Raw genomic sequence first — 25,444 nt, 5'->3', positions numbered from 1 at the left:
ATGGCTGTGATTTGGATCTGTCTAAAAGAAGGATTTCTAGCTATCAGGCTCTATCTGGCATTTTCTTGTGCTAAATCTGTTGATTTTATTGGCCAGTCAAGATGGAAGGATTTGCGAACAGATTTAATGCTAGCTCCAGCTGGGTAATGGTCTATATACTTCTCAGAGAAATGACCTGCCAAGGGGTCTTTTTACTTCTTTTTTCTTTTTCAATGTCTCTTCATTGTGGTTCATTATTTGAAAAGCTCCTTAACAACCCAGGCCCAATGCTTATTTCTCAATTGTCTGTTAGTGTTTTTATGTTTATTTTTTATTTTTTTAATTATTTTTTTTTAACATCATATTGATGGAGAATAGTGTTGCATCTGTCACGTCTAATACATTTCTATGAATGTTCTTTTCTCCTTTTGCTTGGTGTTGATATTCTCCAGCCATAAGTGTAATATTCTTAAACTGCACAATGTCCTTTATTGAATCAAGAGAGACCTTGAACCTTTTTTTTTTTCATGAAAAGAAGGATTAAGCAGGAATTCCTATGGATGTAATAAAAAGGAGGATATGTAGGGGTGCAACTTGGTTTGTGCTCAACCCAAACCAGACTGGCCCAACCCGAACATTAGGTCGGTTCTAGTCGGGTTGGGTTTAGATGAGGTTAGGCTCAGACTGAAAATCCTCAACCCTAATTCAGGTGCTTTGGGCCCCCAACCAACCTAAGCTTGACCTTATATCTCTACTATACAGTGTGAGTAGCCAAGGGCATACTTCCCACATAGGTAGTTTTTTTAGAGTCTTAATCTTTTTGTTATTAAAAGACATGGGGAGAATCTTAAACCTAATATATGTTGATAATTTAAAGGTGATGCTGGCCATGTGTTTAACAACATGTGGTCAAGATACCACCGCTAATCCAACCCAGCCGAGATCCTATTGCTAAACTGGCGGCTAGGGTTTAGCATTCAATGCCTCAGGTTTAGTAGATTGGTTTGCGTATTGGGTTTAGGCCGACTCCTATTGATGTTGGGTTGGGCTTGGGTTGAGGAGCAACCCAAGCCCAACCTGCCCAAGTTGTAGAATGTCTTGAAATAGTTCAGTGGATGAAAAGGATCTACTATTGATGCATAAGATGAAATTGTGAATTGAGAGAAGATAGAAACTAGATTGATCCTGAAGATTTGCAATTGTGCAAACAATGTGTTGACCTTCTCTGTACAAAGTGTTTGGTTGGTTGTTGAATGGGCTAGGGTTGATAGTGTTTGTTGGGTGCCTAGTTGAGGCTTTTCATGGTAGCTGGGGGGGATTCACCTTCTTTGTGTGAGCTGGATGATTTCTCATCATCCTTTTTTTTTTTGTATCCTCTTTTTCACTTTGTTTTTAATAAATTTCCAGTTACCCATAGAAAAATAATAATTGTTAAGCTTCTCTTAACATGGCATTGTTTGAAACATAGATTGTGTTATGAAGGGCCCTATTACTCTCATGATTAAGTTAAGCTCAATGAGTCCAAGGCCTCCTCTCACTCAATTACAATTAGCAAAGACGTGCTAGCATTTTTGTTGATAACAGGACTTTATTAAAAGGAAAGCAGGAACGGACTACTACAGGTCAATGACAAGCTATGAATGAAAACTGGAGGCCTGACAGCCCAAAAGACAATGAAGGAAAGAACACATGCTACATTGGCAGTATCGAATCACCAACAGCCTTCACACTACAGTTCACACCCCTGGTTGGCATGCAAATCTGCATCTGCATTTGCTTCTTTATGAATGTGGGAGGCAGCAAACCTCAAGTTACAACAAATATCAAGAACTTTATCCATAAAATCTTCCAACGCCACAGAAACCATTCTCAACGTCATGAAAACCCTGTCCTAACAATTTGGGATCAGCTTTACAAATCTCGTTTCTGCAAAAAAAATCCCAAGGTTGTAGTTTTGGTTAGCAAAAAAGCCTTGACATCTATCTCACAAACTATATCAAAGTCCTTTTAAAGTATTTCTCTCATTTAAACTTGTAGGCCTTTCAACCCTGTTCAAAGTTCCCTTATGTGGGCTGTGTCGTGTTTTCTTTCTCACATGGTTGTTGTCAATCGGCTCTCCATCTTTTTATCTCCCACTGGGACTACTCCCAGATTTATTCAAGCGGCATCATTATTAATTCTTCCCATCGTATTCTTCAAGCACATCCATCTCAACATCCTCATCTTAATGTTCATTTCTGTTGTTGTTGCCTCTTAATTGCCAAACTCTGCCCTTATATAGCATAGCCAGTCTAATAAATGTTCTAAGTAGAAATTACCTTTAAAGTTCCATTGGCATGCAATGATCACACGACACTTAAAGAGGCACATCTCCACTTCATCCACCTAGCTCTAAGAGGAGAGAGAGCCTTTTTAGCTCATTTTTCAGATGTGTGTGTGTGTGTGTGTGTGTGTGAGAGAGAGAGAGAGAGAGAGAGAGAGAGTCACAACAGATAAAGAAGAAGAAGAAGAGGAGCTTCCGATGAAATTCCCTCCCCTTTCTTATTTTTTCTATTATTTTTTATTTTTAGGCTGTTTATTCAAACAACAGTTTGTTTTCGAGTGCGATAACTAGCGAGGAAGTGTCGATTTCTCCACCAAATCGAACCTCCAATCTAACGTGCTTTCGTAAGAAGTGCCGAAAATTTTTGCTTAACTAAGATAAATAATAATAATAATAATAATAATAATAAAATAGAAGATGCTTCAATTTTTTTTATAATTTCGAAGGTATTTACGGTCCTTGTTGTCTTGCGGGTGTCGACATTCATTGAAAATATCGCCCATTTTATCAACAACACTTGACTTTTGTGGTAGATAAGCACAAATATCGGCAATAAAATGATGTTTTATTGATACTAGTGATAATATTGCGATAATATCAATGACATTTGGAAGAGAAAAGATATAAGTGGTGTTCGTTGTCGCAGCTCCTTCGACAACGATATTATCGGCGATAAAACGATATTATTGCCGACAATTAAAACACTGCTCCCATCTTCAGATTCACCTTTCTTTTTGCCCAAGTTTTCCTCCACAGCAGATTTTCAGATTCTGGCCCACCCGAGGGGCCGAAACTTCGGCGGAGCACCACGCACACACCGGGTGGCGGATCGACACGAAACTTGGTGTGAGAGTGGGCCTCCCCTGGCCGACCAAACCCTAGTGGCCTTTTTCAGATCCATGGGCCCCATACACGCGCGAACAGGCAGTCACGCTCGTGCGCCCAGGCCTGCCTGTTATCCACACGCAGAAACCATCTCAGGTTTCGTATTTCTTCTAATTTTTTTTTCTCTCACCTTAAATTCCCTAACCCAAACCCTAGATAATCCCAAATTCCAAGTTTTTTTCAATTTTTGTAAACCCTAGATTTTCTCCCGAATTGAAACATGGTGAATCTCTTGAATTGGGGAGCAATCCTTTGCAAGGATGGATGAATCTTACACTCTGTTGGGCATTGCTTGGTTTATAATTTTATTTGATCCAGCCCTAACTTGTGTAGGCTACCCCCGTAGATTCCCCTTGTTGAATGTTTAATCGTATGTGGGATGTGGATTTTTGTGATTGTTTAGAAATTTGTATGATTTAAAGCTTGAAATCTTGCATATCATATTTAATTTCATGTCCTGCATCAAATTTGGTATCGGAGCGGAAGGTCTCATGTTCGAGACTCCTCACCGAGGGTGATTAATGCAAGGGCATTTTCACATTAGGCTTGAGTGGGGTAGCCCGTGGGATGCGGGGACACACTCGGGGTGGGTGACCTATGTGATTTAGGGCCCACAGGGATGTCTCGTGTTCGAGACTCCTCACTGGGGGTGATTAATGCGCATTTCACACCAGGCTCGAGTGGGGTAGCCCGTGGGATGCGGAGACACACTCGGGGTGGGTGATTCATGTGATTTGGGGCCCGTGAGGGGGGTTCGGCCGAGATCCTAACCCATGAAATGTGGGGCCTGGGCTATGAGATAAAGGGATTAATTCGTCATACTCATAACAGTTAGAGCCTTTTAGAGCAAGTGGTTAATTGTCCTGCATCACTCATACATCCATCTCTCAACATCTTCATCTCTCTGACACTCTCCGTTGCTGTAGTTGTCTGTCAATTTGATGCGGACATCAGTGGTGTACACTTTAGAGTGAACCAAAGGAGGAGGCATTGCTGACAGAGTATCAGAGCGGAGGAGTTGATGCGGATGAACGTTGGGTCCATCAGATCCACTTTCTGACGCGCTACGAGTGTAGGAACGACATGACCGCACCCCGGCCATTGATCCATGGGTTGGATTTCACATCCTACCACATGGGTGTTCTCCCCGACCATAGATCCATGAGTCGAATTTCACACACTATCACATGGGTGTTTTAGTTTTAGACTTTTTTGGTTCTTTTTTCTTGTTTCAGGGGCTTTGCTGCAACTTTCTTTATTTTTCATCTTTTTGTTATTTTTCTTGTTTCCAGGGGCTTTAGTGCACTTTTATTTTTTCCATAGCTTCTATATACCTTGTGAGAAACCTTATTTTCATTATTATTGAATGAATAAAAAATCGTTTCTTTTCTTCCTATTTATTCAAGAGATTAGGGTTTCAGGATTGGCCCTTGGCGTTAAGGATTCCACCCCGATTTTCAGTTTCCTTCTTTCTAGATCTTCGAGGTGCAGAAAAAGGTAAGAATCATCCTCCTTTTCTTTGACGATAAAAGGACCCGTTTCTTCTTCATCTCGAACCCTTCATTCTTCACCCCTTTCGTTCCTCTCTGAATACCTCCTTTCTAGTTTTAACGGAAAAGAGGGATGATTAGTCAGTAGGATCAGATCCAAACGTGGTTGTAGACTGACTTATGCTTAGATCTGAGATATCCTCATATCCCTAGGTCCTCCATTTTTATTGTTTACACAATTTTATGCTAAGGGGCATGATCCTGACGGAATGACCTCATCTTTGTTTTAAAATTTACCTAATCCCTTTGACTGGAAACGGTTAGTTAATTGGTGTATTTATTTGAACATTCTTTAACTTGATTATACATGCATTTAGGATTAGGTCATCACATGTCTTTGCATCACAATTATCCTACCTGCTGACCCATACAACATAGCTAATTGAATCGTTGTCTTATGAAAAAATATTTTTCTTGGCTATGAAGCCTAGAATTCAGTCAAATGTAATATTGAAATCTCATTATTGTGTTAGGCCATGGACATTAATCTGCAATGGTGGTAGCCTGTTAGTAGCTCTTCCAGTTTCACAATTTTTTGTGTGAAATAATCTTATGAATCTACGTAGTTTTACATAAAACCTTGCAACCATTCACTTTATGTCCTGCGATCAACTAATCTGTTTAATATAGCTGTTGTGATTGCTCAGGAACTTCCCCCTGTCACCTTTAATTAATCTGTTTTTTCATGACTGTCATAGTTGCCATGATTTTGTTGCTTCCACTTTCCATAACCATTCCAACCTTTGAATTACTCTGTATATTACGCATAACTATATCCCACCTGGCATCCTATGGAGGGTTGTTGTTGGGGCCATTCTCATGCTTATATTTCATTAGCAATTGTCGCTTGTCAGGGGTTTCTGAGACTAAATTTCAGAAACTATGAGTCTTTTCTTTGCAAAGACATGTCACTGTTTCTGAGACTAAATTTCAGATACTATGGAAGAGGTCCAAGATTGCATGTAGACATTTCTCATTCCTTTTATTATTATTATTAAATTTATTTATTTATTGGTAGGCTAAACCCTGAGAGGATAGGTGGTGACTTTAATCAAGAAGTTCAGGTAAATCCAACAGGTGGTCCTTAGACGATACACATTTTCCAGCAAAGATGATGGATATAACTGAAGTAAACTGTCTTGTTTATGTTTTAATGAAAAAAAAGTTGCCTTTTTTTTTTTCAGGTTCACAGTGGGTTTTTGAGCGCATATGATTCAGTCATGAATAGAATAATGTCTCTCATCAAAATTTCAATAGGTTTTGTGTAAGTCGTACTTTCTCAGCAATTTATTTACTTCACTCTAGGTATAAAAGTTTACATGTTATTGTCCATCGGCATTGCGTGAGAAGCAACATCGTTTGATACTTATGGCCATTCTTGAAGAGACATTGACAGGCAATAGTGACATGTCTACAGAAGTACAACATAAGTTTCTACCTCTGGATGCATGGGCACTTTTATTTTCAATAATCAATATTAAGCCAGGAAGTTATAAGAAAGTGTTGGTTTTTGAATGGTATATTGGCAAGAGTTCAATGATCAGCTGCCCAGCAGCCATTGGCCTTCATATTTTACCTTGGGCTCTTGGAAGTTGGAACTGGCCATGGCAAAGGCCAACATTGACATTTAGATTCAAGATCCACCAGGCTCCAACCTACAATTGTTGGCGAGGAACATTATGAAACTGCTCAAAGAGTTAAGAGATTTTGTTAAATAAATATTTGCTACTTGACAATTTAAAACAAATTTTGGATGAAAATGTGAACACAATCTGGATCATACCTCTCTACTTATTCTACTGGATTTTACGGACCTGTTCACTTCACACACAACATAATTCGGATCTGATCATAGAAAAGATTCTCCTCAAGCGAACCATCCTATCTTCTGTACGGAACTTATGCGGTGGTTGGAACAGACACATTTGGTTGTGAATTCCAATGAGGAGCATAATCTTTCTACTTCTTAAATACCAGTTTCCTCGCTTTATGGATAACCATTTGTTACTCACTTGCCAACACTGGCCCACCTAGTATTCGCCCCCAGCTCAGCCATTACATGCAACTGCAAAGGTTGAGCAAGGAAAGTGGTGGAGCAAGAGTTGCCAAGCAAATGGCTAATACTAAGTGACTTACATGCCAATATGGTCAAGCCACATGCTATCCTTTAGCACAACTACTGCATGCAACCACAAAGGGCATTTGTGAATGATTTGTAATGCCTATCTTGCATTCTGACAACCCGAGTGCATATGCCTTGCTTGTTAAGGTTAATGGTTAGTATTTTTGATGGAAGAAATCTTTCAAACACTTGGAGCAACCCCAAGATTCCATTGTCATTGCCAATCATACCAACTCATGTGTTGTCACTAGATACTGTGGTTCCATGATGCAACTAGTATCCCAGATAGGTCTAATTGCTGGAATAGATAAAAGAATAAAGACCATACATACTAGATTAGATGCCAAACAATCACCAAAAATATCCAGAAAAAAACCACACAGGAAATAAGAAGAGTGAATAAAGAGGCTGTGAGTGAGAATGGTCAAGGGTCCTCTAGCACATTAATTTGATTTAGTAATACAAGTTCTAACCAATCTTAGCACAGTCTACCAAGACAAGTCTTGGGCCTTGTGGCCTAGACCAGGTTTATCAACGACCATGCTAGCCAAAGGCCCATTGTGCTTGCCGAACACATTTTGGGCTCGGGTTTAATGTTTGGTTTGCTGGAATATGCCTGTTCCCATTGTTCGAAGAATCCCCGATCTTATCGAAATATCCCCGATATTATCCGTATCTCCAGCTCGACGATACCAATAACACCGGTAGCGATACCAATAAGACTAGCTGTATCATAAATTCCAGGTATCAGTGATGTATCACTAAGTAGGGGTGTCAATGGGCCAGGCTCGGGCCTGCAAAATCAGAATTTTGAGTAGGGCCAGCACGAAAGAATTCAAAATCCAGGCCAAGACCAACCCCAGGCCCAGCCCGTTGACAGCCCTATCGCTAAGAATTGCCAATGTATCGACATCGCCGATATTTTTTACTGTGTAAATTCTAGGTGTTGCTTGTATGGCCAATGTATTGATATTGCCAATGTATCACCAGTATTTTCTATTGCGTGAATTCTAGGTGTCACTTGTATCGCCAGTGTATTGCGATATTTCGATAAAATCGCCAACATGTTGATATCTCAAAAAAAAAAAATAAAAATAAAAAAAAAAATCTGTTTATTAAAAAAAAAATCTCATTTCAAATTTTTTTATGGGCGCATGGTCATATGCAGTGTTCAATTTGTCAACAATAATATTGATAATATTGCGATATTATCGTTATCGTGACATGCACGATATCGAGACCACAATCTTTTGTTTCCTTTCTAGTTGTTGACATTTCTTGGTGATATCGTGTGTTGGTTGAAATATTGATGGATGTTTGAATGGAAGGTTGGATGGGTAGATGGGATGGATGGGATTATTGGACTGATTTCTTATAACAACACATGCTTTTAGGCTCTAATTAAATGGAAATTATGTATGCATATTTTTTGCAAATTTTTTGATTCCTAAATATGCAAATATGCGTATTTTAGCCTCTCGTAAAGTTTCATTGGAAAATTCCACCAATTTCCCCATGTTTCCCTAATATTTCCCCGCATTTCTGGTTATCAGCGATATAATCAGTGATATCAATATTGTCTCCATATCCCCGGCTAGCAAAACTTGTAGTAATACCATTGCTTCGAACATTGCCTGTCCCTAAACTTAGCTTTTGATAGATAAGTAGGTCAGGCTTTGGTTAAGTTTTGATTCCTGTGATCAGTTCCATTTATGATTGTCATGGGCTAGGCCTGAAATGAATTTTGAGGCCCAAAGATCCAGATGGAGCCTTCAAATAATCATGCTGGTACGGGCTTACCTAGGTATAGCCTAAGCCTGGCTTGCTGATAGTTGTAGCCTTGATAGGTGACCTTGCATTGGTTTCTCATGTTGCAACAAGTTGGCAGCATGTCGCCCTCCTAGATAGCAATTGCTGCAACCTGCTAGGGTCCCATCTCTCAAAGCTGGACTTATTGAATGACAGGCTTGCTTGTTTGTGCTCAGTGGCCACAACTGATGTAAGACATGAAATTCAAGTATGATGTGCAAGATTTTCAGGCTTTAGATCACACTAATTCAGAAACAGTTACACAAAATTCCACATCCCACACAAAAGTTCAAGCACTCAATCAAGGGGAATCTTATACGGATCCAGGCCTACACATGCTAGGGCCGGATCAATCAAAATTATAAACCAAATAATAATCAAATGAGGGTAAATTCATTCACACATGCCTAGAAATAATTCTCCAATCCAAGGGATTCATAGATTTCAATTCGAGTAACCCTAAGTTTGAAGAAAGGGTATAAAATTGGGATTTGAATAATTTATGAATAGGGTTAGGGATTTGGGTGAAAGAGGAGTGAAAGAGAGGAAAGAGACGAACCAGAGAAGCACTACACGCATGGACAGCAACAATGGCCTAGACGCACGTGCGTGTGATCCCGCCCGCAGGTGTGGGGCCCACGAACCCAAAATCTCCCTCCTTGGGGCTGGTTGGCCACGAGTGGGCTACAAAATCCCGAATTTCAGCTCGATCCGATGCATGGTCTGTGAGTGGTGCTCCGCCGAAGTTTCAGCCCCCCTGCAGAGCTAGATTCTGAAAATCTGTTGTAGAGAGAAAAGTGGCTGCAATAGAGGATGAATTTGAAGCGTAGATGACTGTAGGAAAAGGTGAATATGGAAGGTAGGAGATGGGGCGATTTGGGATAGGTGTGGCTTCGCACCATGCTTGTCAGCCCTTTGAGGAAAGCATAATTTCACACCCAATTGGATCTCCACAACTCAGAAATTTAGAGGAGCAGAAAAAACACAGAAATTTTATTAATCTTTAATGAGAAAAAAGGCTACAATGGGTGCCTATTTATAATAAAATCTTATATCTCAAAACTCATGCCATATGCGCAACCTATTACTTAGAGACGAAGTAACCACAAATAACAACTAATCAAAGTAATCTAAACCGTCCATGATATTCATAATAACACTAATAACCAAAATTCAAAAGTACCAGATCGTTTGGATTCACATCACAATCGGGTCCACTCCAAGGAACCAAAACGCAGTCTTCTAACTAGGAGGCCCTCCTTGGACGTCGTCATCGATCCAGATTGATGGTAGGGCCCTCCTCCTCCTTGCGTACATGTGTAGGGGGGCGTGTGTGTGCGCATGATGTCTCCATCAACAACATTTGGCTACTGTTCAATATCTAAGCAATCTTAGCATGAGCTACCTAGATCTAGTAGATCCTGGCCATGTGCCCATGTCAATAACCCTGCATGGTTTTCTTACATGGCAACAAGTGACCCCATTCCCTGCCTAGATAGGCTAATTGAGACCCCACTGGAAAACCGGATTCTGGTTGCAATGTTTCTAGGCTCTAGGGCCAGGTGGCAACCTGCAGGGTGGAACACGGCCAAGCAACTTTGCATCGCCACTACATGCTTCATGGATGCTGCATGCTCCGTAGCTCACTGCTTGTTGTTGGAAGTTCTTTTTTCGCTTTACTTTATCCATATTATAATAAATATTGTATAATTCTGATGCAAATTTTCTAAAACCTATGCTTACAATGTTTAAGATCTGTTGGTTTTGGCATCACATGGAATAGCAATGAATGGGCCACCAGTTTGGCACCTCAAATGTGACCACTTCTGGTATACTTAAATAAGCTTATGAAAGTGAGATACAATAGAAGAAATAGAGAGAAGATAGGAGAGAGATTTTCGAGAATACACTTAGTAATGAATAATTGACAGTTTCATTTTCCTTCTGCATGATACATCACTGCCTTGACCATATACACCTGATTAGGCCACATTTAAACATAAGCGATCATTTCCATATACATTTATACATAACTAGAAATTTTCATCCAAGCAGTGACAAATTTTAGTGGTAAGAAGACCGTGAAATGTAGAAAGGGGAAAAGGGTGATTAGAGGTTAGATCTCATGTGATTGGCTTGGTGCAGACATAGTTACTTTCATTCATAATCTTAGTGTTAAAGGTCAACATTGGCAGTCCAATTTATTTAGCCTGAAAGTTTCTGTTTTATCATCACCAGTGTCTTTCGTGAAATGTGATTGTGGTGATTATGTTCTGTTTCTAGAGTGCAGAAGCTAAATATGTTTCCATGGCAGAGATGATGGTTTGGAAACTATGCCCAAGTGGCATGTTTATGTGACTGGTCATAGTTTAGGTGGTGCACTGGCGACCCTTCTTGCTCTTGAGCTTTCATCGAGTCAAATGGCAAAGTGAGTTCTATCTTATCTTTTACCAAACAGAATGTGAACTTTTATGCCTTTGTCTTTGCGTTAAAATACTGTGATGCATACATACCATCAGCATTCTGCATTTACTACTTTCTGTTGATAGATATTTTCCATTTTTGCATGGAGTAGATTGAATTGTATGTTTGCTCCATCATATATTTTGGTTGAATTTGTCTCTGTCCCTAGTTAACCATCATCGTCATAGCTTTTGCCGCCTATTTGGCATCAGCTTGCAATAATTTGCTTTGGCAAAGGTTCAATGACTGGCTACCCAACTGATGTCAACCCTCCTCCTTTACCCGGGCTCCGAACCGGCTAGCGTGTCGCTACCAGGCAGAGTTCTTGATTCTCATACCAATAAACTAGTTAATAAGTCAATCGAGCTTGTGTTGGTTCCCTAGTAATCAGAAAGGGTAAACTTTTTTCTCGCATGTTTCCTGGGATGTGGATAACTAGTCAATCCAATCCTGAATGCCTTCACTGTAAATCCTCTATGGTTGAGCACTCACCTACAATTTCAGGTTAACCAGCAAACGCTTCTTACAAGCATTTTTCCCTTAAAAATGTATTCTATAAACTTGCTCCATTTCAAGGGTACATTTGAAAGCCAAATTTATGAAGGCATAAAAAATTGGGCCGTAGCATACAACCAGTTGTAGGTGATAAGTTCCTTTTATTTTATTTTTTTGTATCTTTAACCTGAGTAGTTAAAATGGGTAGAAAAAGATGTGTTCCATGAATTTGCTATTCTTGAAGATGTGTTCTACTTCTCCTCTAAAGGTAAAAGCATAGTTAAAAGTTCAAACTGCCTATCCTAGGGGGAGCATGGAGTTTTGGAGGAGAGAATCGTCTTCCACATTAGTTGAAGCTATCTGTTTCACTAGTTACTTGACGAACTTTGCATTGTTGTCTCAAGATTTGTTGGATATCTATCTTTGGGTATCATGGTATAAAACACATTGCAAGTGCACACCTATGCCCTCTTCAATAATCCACATGCAACAAACTAGCTGCTTGATGCATGATAAATATAATATGTATACATGGGTGGCAGGAACTGGTGCCCGTTCTTTCCTAGAGCATGTGTATTTTGCTTTTTCTCTTTAATGAATTTTGTCATCTTTTCACAAAATAATAATGATAATAAAAAATAAATAATATGCTTTCGTGAGTGCTTATACATTTTGTTATTTTGTACCCAATGGCCATGGAACATGGATGCAAACTATGTAATAAATAAATAAATAATATGCTTTAGTGGGTGCTTATACATTTTGTTGGTTTGTACCCAATGGCCATGCAACATGGATGTAAACTATGTAATAAATAAATGAATAATATGCTTTCGTGGGTGCTTATGCTTTTTGTTGTTTTATACCCAATGGTCATGGAACATGGATGCAAACTATGTAATAGTCGTGACACATGAGTCTCCATGCCGATGCACCTTTCCTTTCTCTTTAATACAAAATACATTAGAGCCTAACATGGCATTTCAGCTACAATGCCTAATTCTTCAACCAAAGTTGCATATTGTACACACTCATTGAACAAGTTCCAACTTCACCCTCGAGTCAAAGGATGATAACCATGCATTGTGTGCATACCTTGGTAGATTGTTTATTTATTAAATCTCATGGAAATTAGTTCCTTCCTCAATAGACACTAGGAGCTCCATGGGTTTGACAAGTGTGGGTGGCATGCTATGATTGGATCACCCATGGTTAGAGTTGGGCACGGGACGAATCGACTCGGCAAGACTCGACTCATCCAACTCGTTTAGACCCGACTCAACCCGAATCGAGTGGGTGAGCCGATTTGAACCGAGTAGACTTCACCCAATCCGAATCAAACCGAGTCAAGCCTGAGTCACCCAGTAACTTGACTCAATTTGACCTGAAATCTGACTCAGTACTGATTCGACTCGATTCGAAACCCAACTTGACTCGGGTTTGGGTAGTATATATATTTTAAATTTTTATTTTTATTTTTTTTAAAAAAAAAAAAACTAAATCTAATCTAACCCACCCTTTGCACCCGACCCGACCTGACCTCTCTCTCCCTCTCGAGCCCAACAGCCACTCACCACCACCAGGCCACCCTCCTCCTCACTCTCCTCCACTCCCTCCCTCATCTCTTGCACTTGGCGGTCCCTACCCGACAGCCACCAGCTCAACCACTCGTCTCGACTGAGCAGCTCGTCCGAACCCACTTAGCCACCCGCTCGTCACCGACTCTTGACAGCCACCCAACTTTCCAAATCAACTAATCAAGATAATTTTGTGTTCAAAAAGACTTCTATTTCATGATTTTCATCTATTCTTGTGAAATAAATCAAGTTAGGGTATTCTAATTTGGGGGTTTTGTGAAATTGGGGTCAAGTAGAGTTGAATGGACAAATTAGAATGAGTCGAGTGCTTGTATTTGGTCTGGGTTAGCTCGGGTGCGTTCGGGTTGGCTGTGGTGCATCCTAGCTGGCTTGGGCGTGGCCGGGCTAAGCCATTTTGGAACCCTAAACCTTAAACCTAAACCTTAAAAAAAGGTCAACTCGACCCGACTCGGTCCCTATGACAGGGTTGGACTCGGTCCGGGTTAGTCCAAGCCAGACTTGGACTCGGATCGGGTCATGCATGCTAGGCTCGGCACCGAGTCAGGTTGGGTCTATTTTAAAACCGGGTCTAGTCGGGTCAGCCCTAACTCGGTTTGATTCGACTTGATGCCCAACTCCACCCATGGATCATGCACACAGATACTTAAAGCATGTTATCCAATCATTCAGGCCTTCCATGAATGGGTACACATCTCCAATTCTATGTTTAGATTTGCAAGTATAATCTATGCCCTTTTAGCTATGATGGGTGACATTGTCGTGTCATCACAAACATAGCTCCGCTGCTGACTCTAACAAGCAACATATAAAATCAACACAGTTGGCACCTCCTCAAACCAAAACAAGAATACAGGATCATGAGGGATTCCATAATCGTTAAAAATAGTATATACAAGCGTACACCAATACTTATATACATAGGTCGGGCAGGGCTTGGGAATTCCTCACATGTTCCACTTGGGACTTGGCTTTTGCAAGGACATCAAGTCGGTCCGACTTGACTCGATGCCCAGCTCTACCCATGGTATCATGCACACAAATATTTAAAGCATGTTCAGTTTTCAAAATATCGATATTGCGTTACGCATCGCGTCCTTGGGATATAGATACGTATCGGTTATCGCATGGGACATTGTTTGTATTAGGTAATTTATCATACTTTTTGGGAAACATGGGGAAACATTGGGAAAATGGTTGAATTTTTCTATAGAACTTCAGGGCCTGTTAAAAAAGACCTTAATACACACTTTTGAATCTTAACATCTAAAAAAAGAAGTGCACAAAATAGGTTTCCTTTGCATAGGGTCTTAAGCTATGCTTTCTGATTGAACTAATACAACTATATTCAAATTAAATGCATAACATTTAGAATGTATTTGATGATCACTTCATTAAACACTCCTAAATACTTCGAAATTAGTCTCAACTGACAGCTAGTTGAAGGGAAATTTCGAGGAAAAAATAATTAAAAAATAATTTTTATTTTCGAAAATTGACAAGGACTTGACAAATCAGTAGATCAACCCTCATACATGCTTGATTTCATGTTTGGAGTGCAACGTTGCAAGCAATTTGGGAGAAATTGCAGAAATTTCAAAATTTCCCAAATTGCCACCATACACTCTATTTTAAAAAAAAAAAAACAAACATGGAGAACACGAAGAACTAATGGATATTGAAATCAAAGCTCCAACTCAAAACATGAAGAACCAATGGATTTGTAACCATTTGACATTTATTTAACATAATTTCAACAAAAAGGGATCGAAAATTGAAAATGCTAATCAGATCGAATATGTCGGATATATTGGCACTGCTTGTGCGTTTTGTATCGCACAGGTGGGATACAAGATATATCGTGGGATATATCGACCAATATTGTCGATATTTAAAACATTGAGCATGTTATCCAATCGTTCAAGCCTTCCATGAATGGGTACACATCTCCTATTCTATTTTTAGATTTGCAAGTATAATCTATGCCCTTTTAGCTATGATGGGTGACATTGTCATGTCATCACAAACATAGCTCCACCATTGACTCTAGCAAGCAACATATAAAATCAACACAGTAGGCACCTCCTCAAACCAAAACAAGAATATGGGATCATGAGGGATTCCATAATCGTTAACAATAGTACATACAAGCGCACACCAATACTTATATACATAGGGCGGATAGGGCTTGGGAATTCCTCACATGTTCCACTTGGGACTTGGCTTTTGCAAGGACATCTACAAAAGATCCTACACAAAGATGGCAATCTCTTGGGCAGCTTGTGATATCTTGATGCCATCGAAACATGTGCTTATTGCAATGACATTTAAGGCTATGGTTGTTTCCAAGCAAATTTCCTTAAGAACACATGTCTAATTCCCCTGCTTGCAAAGGGGTCTCTAGTCATTCTCTTTGTTTTGGATCCCATTATCTATTATCTTGATGGATTTTAAGATCCATTATCTTTTAGTTTAATAAAATGTCATTATTGATTATTATTTTTTTAAAAAAAAAAAAACACAGAAAAAAAAGGCCATGTCAAAAGTCGTAGCCCGTTTCTACCAACATTGGGTGCAAATGATTGGCCTACATTGTTTCTTTAGATCGTGAGCATCTCATGTAGTGGGGTGTTGTACAGATGTACCAAAGACTTGGAGTCCATGACTATAGGCCCTGAATTATTAATATTTGGTTGTGCAGATCTCTTTCCAATTACTCATGAGAGTCAAAAGGATGTTGCCCATAGAATTCAAGCTGGTTGGCAAAAATGGAGATGTGCCTCTGGAGTTTTATGTGATCGTTGTGTACCACTTAAGTTGAATGGAAAATTTTATAGGATAGCTATAAGGCTGGCCATGCTTTATGGGAAAAAATGTTGGGCAGTTAAGGAACATGTTCATAGGATGAGTGCCATGGAAATGAAGACGTTGAGATGGATAAGTGGCAAGATGAGGAAGGGTCAAATTAGAAATGAATGCATTTGAGGGAACTTCGGAGTTGCACTAATGGGTAATAAGATGAGGGAAAGAATTTTAGATGGTTTGGTCGTGTGTGATGGAGATCAAGAGTTGCGCCAGTTAGCCAGGAGTGAGTTGGCACAAGTTGAAGGCTCTAAAAGGGCAAGGGGAAGGCCCAAAAGGGCGTGGATGGAGGTAGTAAGAAAGACTACTGAAGGCCTGGCCCTTGATAGAGTGGAATAGCGGAATAGGATTCATGTAGCTGACAGGTCTAGGGTGACAAGGATGATGACTCCCTCTCTCCAACAACAAGTCTAGGAATGAACGGCTGCATAAATTTGAAGTCAAAATCTTGGATGGTTTTCCCTCATGGGAAAGGCTGATATAAAGAGCACCAACTGGAGATTTTCAATAATAGCGTAAGGTCAAGAAAGTTATGGCATATTAATCATGGGGATTTACCATTCTGGCTCTAGCTATTTTCATGGAGTACAGAATTTTTAGAGAGTACTTTGGAATATCTAATTATATCACTAGTGGGTTTATTTTTATGAGTGAAATGAGGGGGCTGTCATGCACGATATACAGTTACTAGATTTTGGAGCCAATTGATAATATCAAATAGCATCTTTGGTTCTGCTTAATCTTCTAATAATCCAAGACCACCTTCTGATTATGATGTAATGCTGAGGGAAAAAAAATTAATATTTTGAGGCACTTTGAAGTGCCATGTCAAAAACTTTGGCATGTCTTAGTAGAAATTAGATTTGACTTGATACGGTTCCCATCGATTGCTATATCTCTCATCTCATAAAAATCCATATGCTCATCATAGGTCCTTCATACGCATATGATATCTTTCTTTGGTTGCAACTTTGACGTTATCTTTCGTTGTTCTCATTTAGGTGCGGTGCAATTTCTGTTACCATGTATAACTTTGGTTCTCCCAGGGTCGGGAATAAAAGATTTGCAGAAGTATATAATGAGGTAATTGGTAGTTGTACTTGTACCCATGTTCCTACTTTCATGTCACTAAATTGATTTTTGGTCATATGGGATTTCTTTTCTTGACTTTTTTCTTTCTTTCTTTTTCGCCGTTGGCTTCTCTAATTGAAGCTTTGACCTTAAAATTGTCAATCATGGACTTTTCGCATTTCTCAATCCATTAATGTCCCTTTGGTCTGACAGTAAAATGAAATGTTAAGAGGCTAAGGGCCCAATTGGGCAATGGGATGAAATGAGTTGGACACATTTTTCTTATCATTTGCAACTGTGAAAACCGTTCGCTCAAAAAGTTATCTTACCAGAAAGTAGGGAATGGTCTAGATTTAACATATGGTTATGGCCCATCCGAATAGTGGATTGGCTTGATTTTTCACTAAAACGGTCACTGGTAGTACCCACCACATGAACGGTTCAGATTACATTGCCATTTTCCATGTGGGTACATATTGCATACCCACATGTTGCATCTAGGCTCGATACATGTGCTCATAGGAATGATTTTTCCGGATGAAATCCCAAAAATCCAGTTTTTTCAAGGACAATTGCATTTTCTAATAGAACCATTACAGTTGATGTCAGCTGTAAGCTACTTCATGGAATGGAAATGATTCAAGCATGACATCCAAGCAGACCCTAAAATTTTGAACTCACACCTACTTTCCGAGGAATCACAAGAATGCCATCAAACATGTAGAAAAAATGAACAGTAGCTCCAAAAGGTATTTCATATTCCAAAGAAACCTTGCAGTGTGTAGAAATTGCAAATGTGCCTAGATATTCAAAATGTAAAAACACATTGTCTTTGAGAAAATTTCTTAAACTTTAAGTTTTCATACCCAGACTTGTTAGTTGCCAACAGACCAAGAGTCACAAGATTCCTAACCTGCTTTTGGAAGAAGTTCAATGAAGTGTCTTACAATTTCGAAGTTCTAATTCTATTTTGCCAAATCTCTTCATCACTTGGCCTATTTCAAATGCAAGCTTCTATCTGTTCTCATCTATTCATTTTCTTTATTTCCAAACAAACATGTAGAAGATGGAATAAATACTCTGAAAGTGTTTTCAAATTTGAAACAAATCCTTGTAATCTATATGAATTAGAAATGACTTTAGATATTAAAATGTAAAATCTGCTTAAATTTTTTATTTTTTATTTTTTGTTGAAACTTTCAAGATGTCATGTATATTGTTTACTATGTTTAACGTATTTTTTGTGTTAAGCGAGTTTAGCCCTACAATGTTAATGTACCTCTGCAAAAACAGACTGCTGCTACTTCATCATCGTTGTCTAAGCCTTATCTTAATCACTGTTTTAAATAACTTACACTACATAGCTTAGTCTTCATGCTACATAGCTCATGAAAATAGCTTAACTTGCATGTAGCATACACTGTACACTAGTTAGCATAAGCTACATGCTACATAGCCTACACTACACGCTTTGTAGCTTACACTACAAGTTATTTTTCGCTAACACATAAATCAATGTTTTCAATGATTTGTTGCATTTTTTATATTTTCAAGAAAAATTAGTTAATCTTTTTAATGATTTTAGTCAAATAATATAACAATATTAATTCAGTTTCGTTGCTATATCTTTATACGTGATCTTTGCCCTACTTTTCCTATTATTTTAGGTTGTGTTTGGTGGCACCAAATATCGTGAAATTTCATGAATAATGTGGAACCTTAATTAAAAATCTAGAAATAGTGTGTAGAGAGGTGAACGCCACGCTACATTCACTTTTTAAAACATTGATCCCAACTAATCAGGGTTGGTCATAACTTCAATTACACCATAGGTCATTAGGTCTTTTCTTACTACCTCCACCCATGTCCTTTTGGGCCTAACAATACAGACTGCTATGTATATAAAATAAAATATAAAAATAAAATAAAAAATTCTGATTTACCGATTTCGTTATTGTGGTTGTTCATCCTCCTGCTTCTAATGGCTCCTTGGACTGCTCTAACTCTCCGTCAGTGCACTTACTTGATTGTGCTGTAAGGTGAAGCTTTACTCATTCTCTTATAAATGAATTTTCAGAAAGTCAAAGATAGCTGGAGAATTGTGAATCACAGAGATATTATCCCAACAGTCCCACGGCTGATGGGATATTGCCACGTGGCTCAGCCTGTTTATCTTGCTGCTGGAGATTTAGAGGATGCTTTGGTGGGTAATCAGTTTCGAGGTCCATTAAATATTGATGTCTCTTTAAAGGTCAAAGAAAGTAATGTTTGGTTCTGTTTGTTCTTCAATGGATATTGGGTTTTTTATTCTATCGGTACAGTTGTTTATTTGGAACAACCAGAATACTGGTTCATGGAAACATTCTCTCTTTTGTCATGATCAAAGGATACATTTTATCCTTTATAACAATACTATGGAAATGGCAAAGATTCAATTGACTTGTTATTTTGTCAGTATGGGAACCAAGAACTCCTGTTAGTAACATGCTAAGCAGTTCCACACCCGGGTAAGGAGGTTGATGGCAAGTGGGCAGCCAGCTGTCAAACCTTTGCAGTGCAAATCATGAGAAGCCAGCGCAAATTGCTAGGGCAAGGCTGTAACAATGATGAGATGGCATCCCTAAAAAAGAGACTGATGCGATGGCACCCTTAAAAAAAAAAAAACAATTGCTACACTTGACATCTTCTGCTGGACAAGAGCCCAAAACTGAAAGAAAAAAAGAAAAAGAAAAAAAAAAGACTACAATTAATGATGGTTTGGTGAACCTCTTTGTTGGATGAATTTCACTAAAAGATGTCAACTAATCACCTCCCAAAATCAAACATTTGCTGAGCTCAAATTCTCACCTCAAGCAAGCAGTAACAAACTCTATGTTTCTCTTATTATTCAGGAAGGACCTTGAGAGATTGAACTCATTACTTACTACATGCGAAGATAGATTGCAGTTGGTAATATGATAGATGGATAACTCATCATATAGATTATATAGACCACATTAGTATAAAAATTCTTGTGATAGAATGATTTTCTTATTTCAAGGAAGCAAGGTGGTGGATAGGAAATTTCATCTTCTTTGATGGGGGGAATTAAGAGCCTTTTTTTTTGGGGGGGGGTGTTAGCTTGTTAGTACACACCCGTGTCAGTACACACACTCCATGTTAGCCACCCCCGCTAGGGATCGATACCAAGACCTCAAGTGTTGAAACGAGGTATCTCCACTCAGTCTACCAGTTGAGCTATGAATCTGGGTGTTGGGGGAATTAAGAGCCTAGGCCTTATGAATATTGCTCTTCTTGGCAAGTGGCATTGGAGATTTAGGACAGAACAAGGTATTTGGAAAGGCATAGCAACAACGGAGCACCTTATGTGGAGCAAGATTGCTTATGTTCTCGGCAACGGGACCTGCATTCATTTCTAGACAGATGTTTGGCATGGCGATGTGGCTTTCCAAGAGGTCTTTCCTAGATTAGCCCTCTTCGCTCCAAATTGTTCCATTACGGTCAATAGATGCTTCTCTATTGTCAGAGGAGATGTGGTTTGGAACCCTCCTTGCCATAGGAATTTGACCAATGTAGAGGTTTGTGAGTTTATAGACGTTTTGAACCGTCTAAAGCTAGTGACCCCTTTTTCCTTGGAAGAGGATTCCCTCTTTTGGAAAGGCCACCTGTCCAAGAAAATTTATTTCTGGTATTTTTTAAATCTAATCTACATCCTTCAGATAGAGTTTCCGGTCCCTCTCATCCTTTCCTCCATTGGTTTTATGGGGCCTACCCCTAGAGTGGCGGTCTTTGTCTAGTTGGTATGAAGAAAGAGTCCTGATGATTGACAATCTAAAGAGGAGATCCCTCATCCTTCCTAATATGTGTTTGATGTGTATGAGTGATGCAGAGTCTATTGATCACCTATTCACTCATTGCCCTTCTGCGCGAGGAGCGTGGGATTTCTTCTTTGACACGATGCATACAACGTGGGTTATGTCGAAGTCAATCGAGGATCTCCTTTGGATGTGGCATTGGGGGTGGAGTTGGCAAAGCCGGTAAAGCACTATGGAGGCTTCTTATCAAGGCTATCTTTGGGGCCATTTGGAAGAAACGGAACAATCAATGCTTCTCTAATAAGAGTTGCTCGGTGGACGAGATTGTGTGTAGGGTCAAGTGGCTTCTTTCGGGATGGGCTCCTCATCTAAACGCAACTAATGTTGCTGCTATTTCTTCTTTTTTGGCTTAGTTTTGCTTTGTATTCTTTCCCTGTTTTGGCGGGTTTTAAAATAAATTGGTGTTACGTCTCCAAAAAAAAACTTGCTTGAGCTGATAATGTGATGGTTTTCATGGAGGGTACAACTACAAGGATTGATGCAAGGAGGATGTAGTGATTTGGATCTCCTTCTGCATGGATTTTCATGGAGTATACAAGGATTTCCAGTAGGAAGCTGCCAAAATAACTAAATGTTTTTTTCTCAAATCAAAAGGATGCAAAACAAAATTCTTAACTAGAAACTCAAAAAGGCTCCCCAGACTAACTTAAACTGGGGAACCTAATTTTGGTTAACTGGAAGTTTTTGGCCATAGTAAAACTACAAAATAATAAAATGAAATCTTTTCTGCAAACTCCATCATACTGTTAAAATGCCTAATATTTTATCCCCAAACAATTGAATTTATCAAGATCTTCAACAAATTTGAGTAGATCTCAAGGAGGCATGCATAGGTATTCATTAATAGACAAACACACTTAATCATGAAGATATGCAGTCCAGAGGTTAGAGAGGTCATTGCATCATTCTCTTCCAGTTGAAAGAAACTCGCTCCTGCAATTTTGAATCATCTGCTATCCGACAACCACTAGTGATGATTATGTCTTCCATCAAGTAGAATAAACTCAAAAACATGGTCGCTATTAGACCAAACCAGATTGGATGTTGATCTGATGTTGAAAGAGATTTATAGATTTTATGTCTTTCCTTCGTATGGTTTCTCTTTAGAGAAAGCCTGAAAACTCCTGTATCATATCTGTCTGGTTGATGGCAAACGGTCCAACACATTGGATCTGCTGTGATCTATGACAAACAATGGAATGGCTGATAATATCTGCTTCTATTGAACCCACAATAAATCGCATCTGTTACAATAGATGCAAATGGCAAAGATTGGTTGGATCTACTTTAACCAGCTGTGAAGGGTGAAGTAGTTGGATCTACTTTGATTGATAACGAACTGTGTGGCGGCAGTCTGATTTGTTCAGATGCCAAGTGATGTTAGGAGGAATTAAAGATGCAAGTGTCCTCCTGCAAGGCTTTCTATGGAAGCATCGCAAGAGAACTAAATTCTTTTTTTTGTTCTCTTGCAAGGGTTTCTATGGAAGCATCACAAGAGAACTAAATTCTTTTTCTCATATCAGAAGCTTCCTTGCATCAATCCAAAACAAATATTCTTCAGAACTCTAAAAGTCTCCCTACCTAAATCATTTAGAAATTCTAATTTTAATTAGCTAAAAAAAATTAATCATAGCAAAACAACAAAATATTAAAATGCATCTGAATCCTTCATCTATGACACACTAAGGTCATGTCCTATGTAATGTTTGCTAATGACATCAGGACAAGTTTTTTATAGGATGGTTATTTGAACCGCTGTGCCATATATAGTGTTGGGTACTTAGCAACATGAGCAAATGATGAGCATTGCAGAGATGAGGATTTTGAGATGGATGTGTGGGAGGATGAGAATTTAATAAAGAATGAGGTTGTCCAAAGAAACCAAAGAGTAGCTTGAATAGGAGATGAAATGATATTGAGCAGATTGAGCTGGTTTGGAAACTGAAGATGGCCTCATCACAGAGTTGAACATCAATTGGGGTTGAAGGACCAGGAAGGAGAGTGAGGGAAGACTTGAAAGGACTTTGATCGAGGTGGTGAGAAGAGATGAAGAATCATTCACTTACTGATAACAGGGCCTCGGATACTGGATAGGAATGATTGGCAAGACAGGATTCATATTGCTGAACTCAAATAGCTGGGAAAAGGTTATGATGATGATGATTATTCAATCCCTATGCTGTTGACTCTCATGAACTTTGCAGTGGATTATTCAAGTTATCTTAGATACCCATTAATGGGCAAACAAACACTAGTGTGAACATACACCTGGGATTTGGGGGTGGGCATGGTTGCATCAGCATATGCATATCCTGCAAAAAGTGAGAGGAAACAACGATTGTGAATTATAAGATGAATGCCCAAACAACAAATCGGTTTCTCATCCAACATCAACCTGAAAAGTAAATTTGGTAAATTGCTCTTTAGGTTTTTTTTTTGTTCATACTTGATTTCATGTCTTGACCAGAGGTTGTGTAAAAGAGGAAGATTAACACCTGGTAAGCTGCTGCTTCTCTCTCTTCTTCTTCTTCTTCTTCTTTTAAAAGAAGACAGGTCTAGATGATAATGACAATGACTTGATTTCATATCTGGATGTTAGAAAAACATTTCATTTGTAATATTATGCGTTCTCTTATGTATTTATTTATTAGCTCCTACATTTGAACTGATATACCATGAGATTGTGTCTAAACTCTAATGTGTCAACTACACTCAAATATCTGCTGTCATTTTCTTTCCATGTTCTTATACATAACAAGCATGTTCTCACAGGAAAATATGGAACTTCTAGGAGACGGCTATCAAGGCGATCTAATTGGGGAGTACACACCTGATGTTCTTGTCAGCGAGTTTGTATGTCTCCCAACACCATTTTTTTTAATTTTTAATTTTAAATCTTAATTTGATACATATATTGATCAATTTTGGAAAATCAACTAATAGAGAACTTCAAGAACCTGCAATGAAAGACACTACTTTGTGTTTTCTTGGAACATGTTCAATGTTTCTCATAAATGTGCTAATTATATGTTTCCCTTTCATGCATTGGTCCATGTGGGTGTCATTGATTGATCTCATCACTGTAATGTGATCTTAGCATAGAAAAAGCCTAAAACTCTAATGGCAATTGGTGACTTGAAACAAAAATATTTTATAAGTCCAGAATTTGTATCGCATGTGTGGATGGATTGAGGAGGAAAGAAGAAGAAAAAGAGAAGAAAGGAGAGAGAGAGAGAGAGAGAGAGAGAGAGAGAGAGTAGTAGGGCTCACACGTCCCCACCTCTCTCAAGTCTATTAACATAGTTTCAATATTTACACGAATGCTATTAATAACAAAAGTAAAAATACCCATTACGGGAATTTGACTACATTAAAATCTCCTCCCACACACCAAGGGTATGGCCACTTAATTCTGCAAGCATCTAGATCTACCCGAAACATCTGCCTCAAATTGGGCTTATTTGGACCATAAACCACCGTTAATGACCAAATAAATCCCGAGGAAGAGTCTCTAAACCAACGATAAAGAGAACTGACCCTCATAACAATCGATGATACTCCATATCTAGCTATTCCATATTACCAAAATCCCCCCCAAGAGCCGATTGCATCTTAGTGATTCCCATGCTTTATTCTAGCCTCCCCACAATGTGTCTACCAACATGCCATCAATCCCCTGCAATTTAGTTTCCTATAAAGCCACCGGCTATGCTTTATATTTCTTACATAGTTCCCTGATTTGTAGCCGTTTTTGTGAGCATCTCAACCCACGAACATTCCAATTGACAAAAGACCTGAACCTACCATCGAGGGGCCTTGATTAGGCCAGTTCCCTCTTCAACCTCCTCATTTGCCTTATCTAGCTGCGCTCGTGCCATATTTTGTCACCCTCTATCTTCCACCCACTCCAAAAGAGCAACACAATCTTCAGGATTATCTCCGAAAGACACCTCCACAAGCCGAGCAGTCTCTTTTGCCACCTTCTTAAACTTTTTCATTCCCTGAGCCATGGACATCTTCTTCCTTTTGCCTCTCCTCGAAGTCCTACCTCTTGACGTTTCCCAAACCGGCTTCAAAATGGAGATTTCCTTTTTCTGATCCTCGGTTATCCTTGAGTACTATTAGCGAGCTTATAACATGTGCATCTCCTAGTTCTAGCAACTAAGATAGGCTTCTGTTATTTCCACTCTACATCTATCACACTCCCTGTTACCAAAGTGTTCCAAAACGATAACGATGGCCGTAACGGCCACCACCATTACCGTTATGATACAAGCCCTGTATCGGCCGCTATGACCCTTTTTTATTTTTTGAATAAACTATTACAGGATCGTTACGGGGCTGTTACAGGGCCGTTACGGACCGTTACGGCCTATTTTTTTGTAATGGCCGTTACGGCCGTTTCAACCCCATAA

The 25,444-nt window shown here is 39.1% G+C and overlaps 1 protein-coding gene across 11 annotated transcripts in view; it reads left to right on the top strand.

Moving 5' to 3' along the window:
- LOC131240623 (uncharacterized) overlaps nucleotides 1-25,444 on the top strand; it is a 59,712-nt gene that overhangs the window by 27,074 nt on the left and 7,194 nt on the right. For 5 of the 11 annotated variants that reach the window (XM_058238965.1, XM_058238962.1, XM_058238957.1 and 2 more), the window contains 7 exons: nucleotides 97-143; nucleotides 5,756-5,801; nucleotides 5,922-6,001; nucleotides 10,983-11,096; nucleotides 17,085-17,166; nucleotides 19,232-19,357; nucleotides 23,802-23,882. In XM_058238965.1, coding sequence (XP_058094948.1) covers nucleotides 97-143; nucleotides 5,756-5,801; nucleotides 5,922-6,001; nucleotides 10,983-11,096; nucleotides 17,085-17,166; nucleotides 19,232-19,357; nucleotides 23,802-23,882 — 576 coding nt within the window. Of the gene's footprint in view, nucleotides 1-96; nucleotides 144-5,755; nucleotides 5,802-5,921; nucleotides 6,002-10,982; nucleotides 11,097-17,084; nucleotides 17,167-19,231; nucleotides 19,358-23,801; nucleotides 23,883-25,444 lie in introns of those variants that run through there. The other 6 variants (XM_058238963.1, XM_058238959.1, XR_009168831.1 and 3 more) reach the window with 5 other exon arrangements.

The sequence above is a fragment of the Magnolia sinica genome, chromosome 3, assembly GCF_029962835.1.
Source record: "Magnolia sinica isolate HGM2019 chromosome 3, MsV1, whole genome shotgun sequence".
NCBI classification, from domain to species: Eukaryota; Viridiplantae; Streptophyta; class Magnoliopsida; order Magnoliales; family Magnoliaceae; genus Magnolia; species Magnolia sinica.
This window is presented reverse-complemented; position numbering and strand designations above follow the sequence as displayed.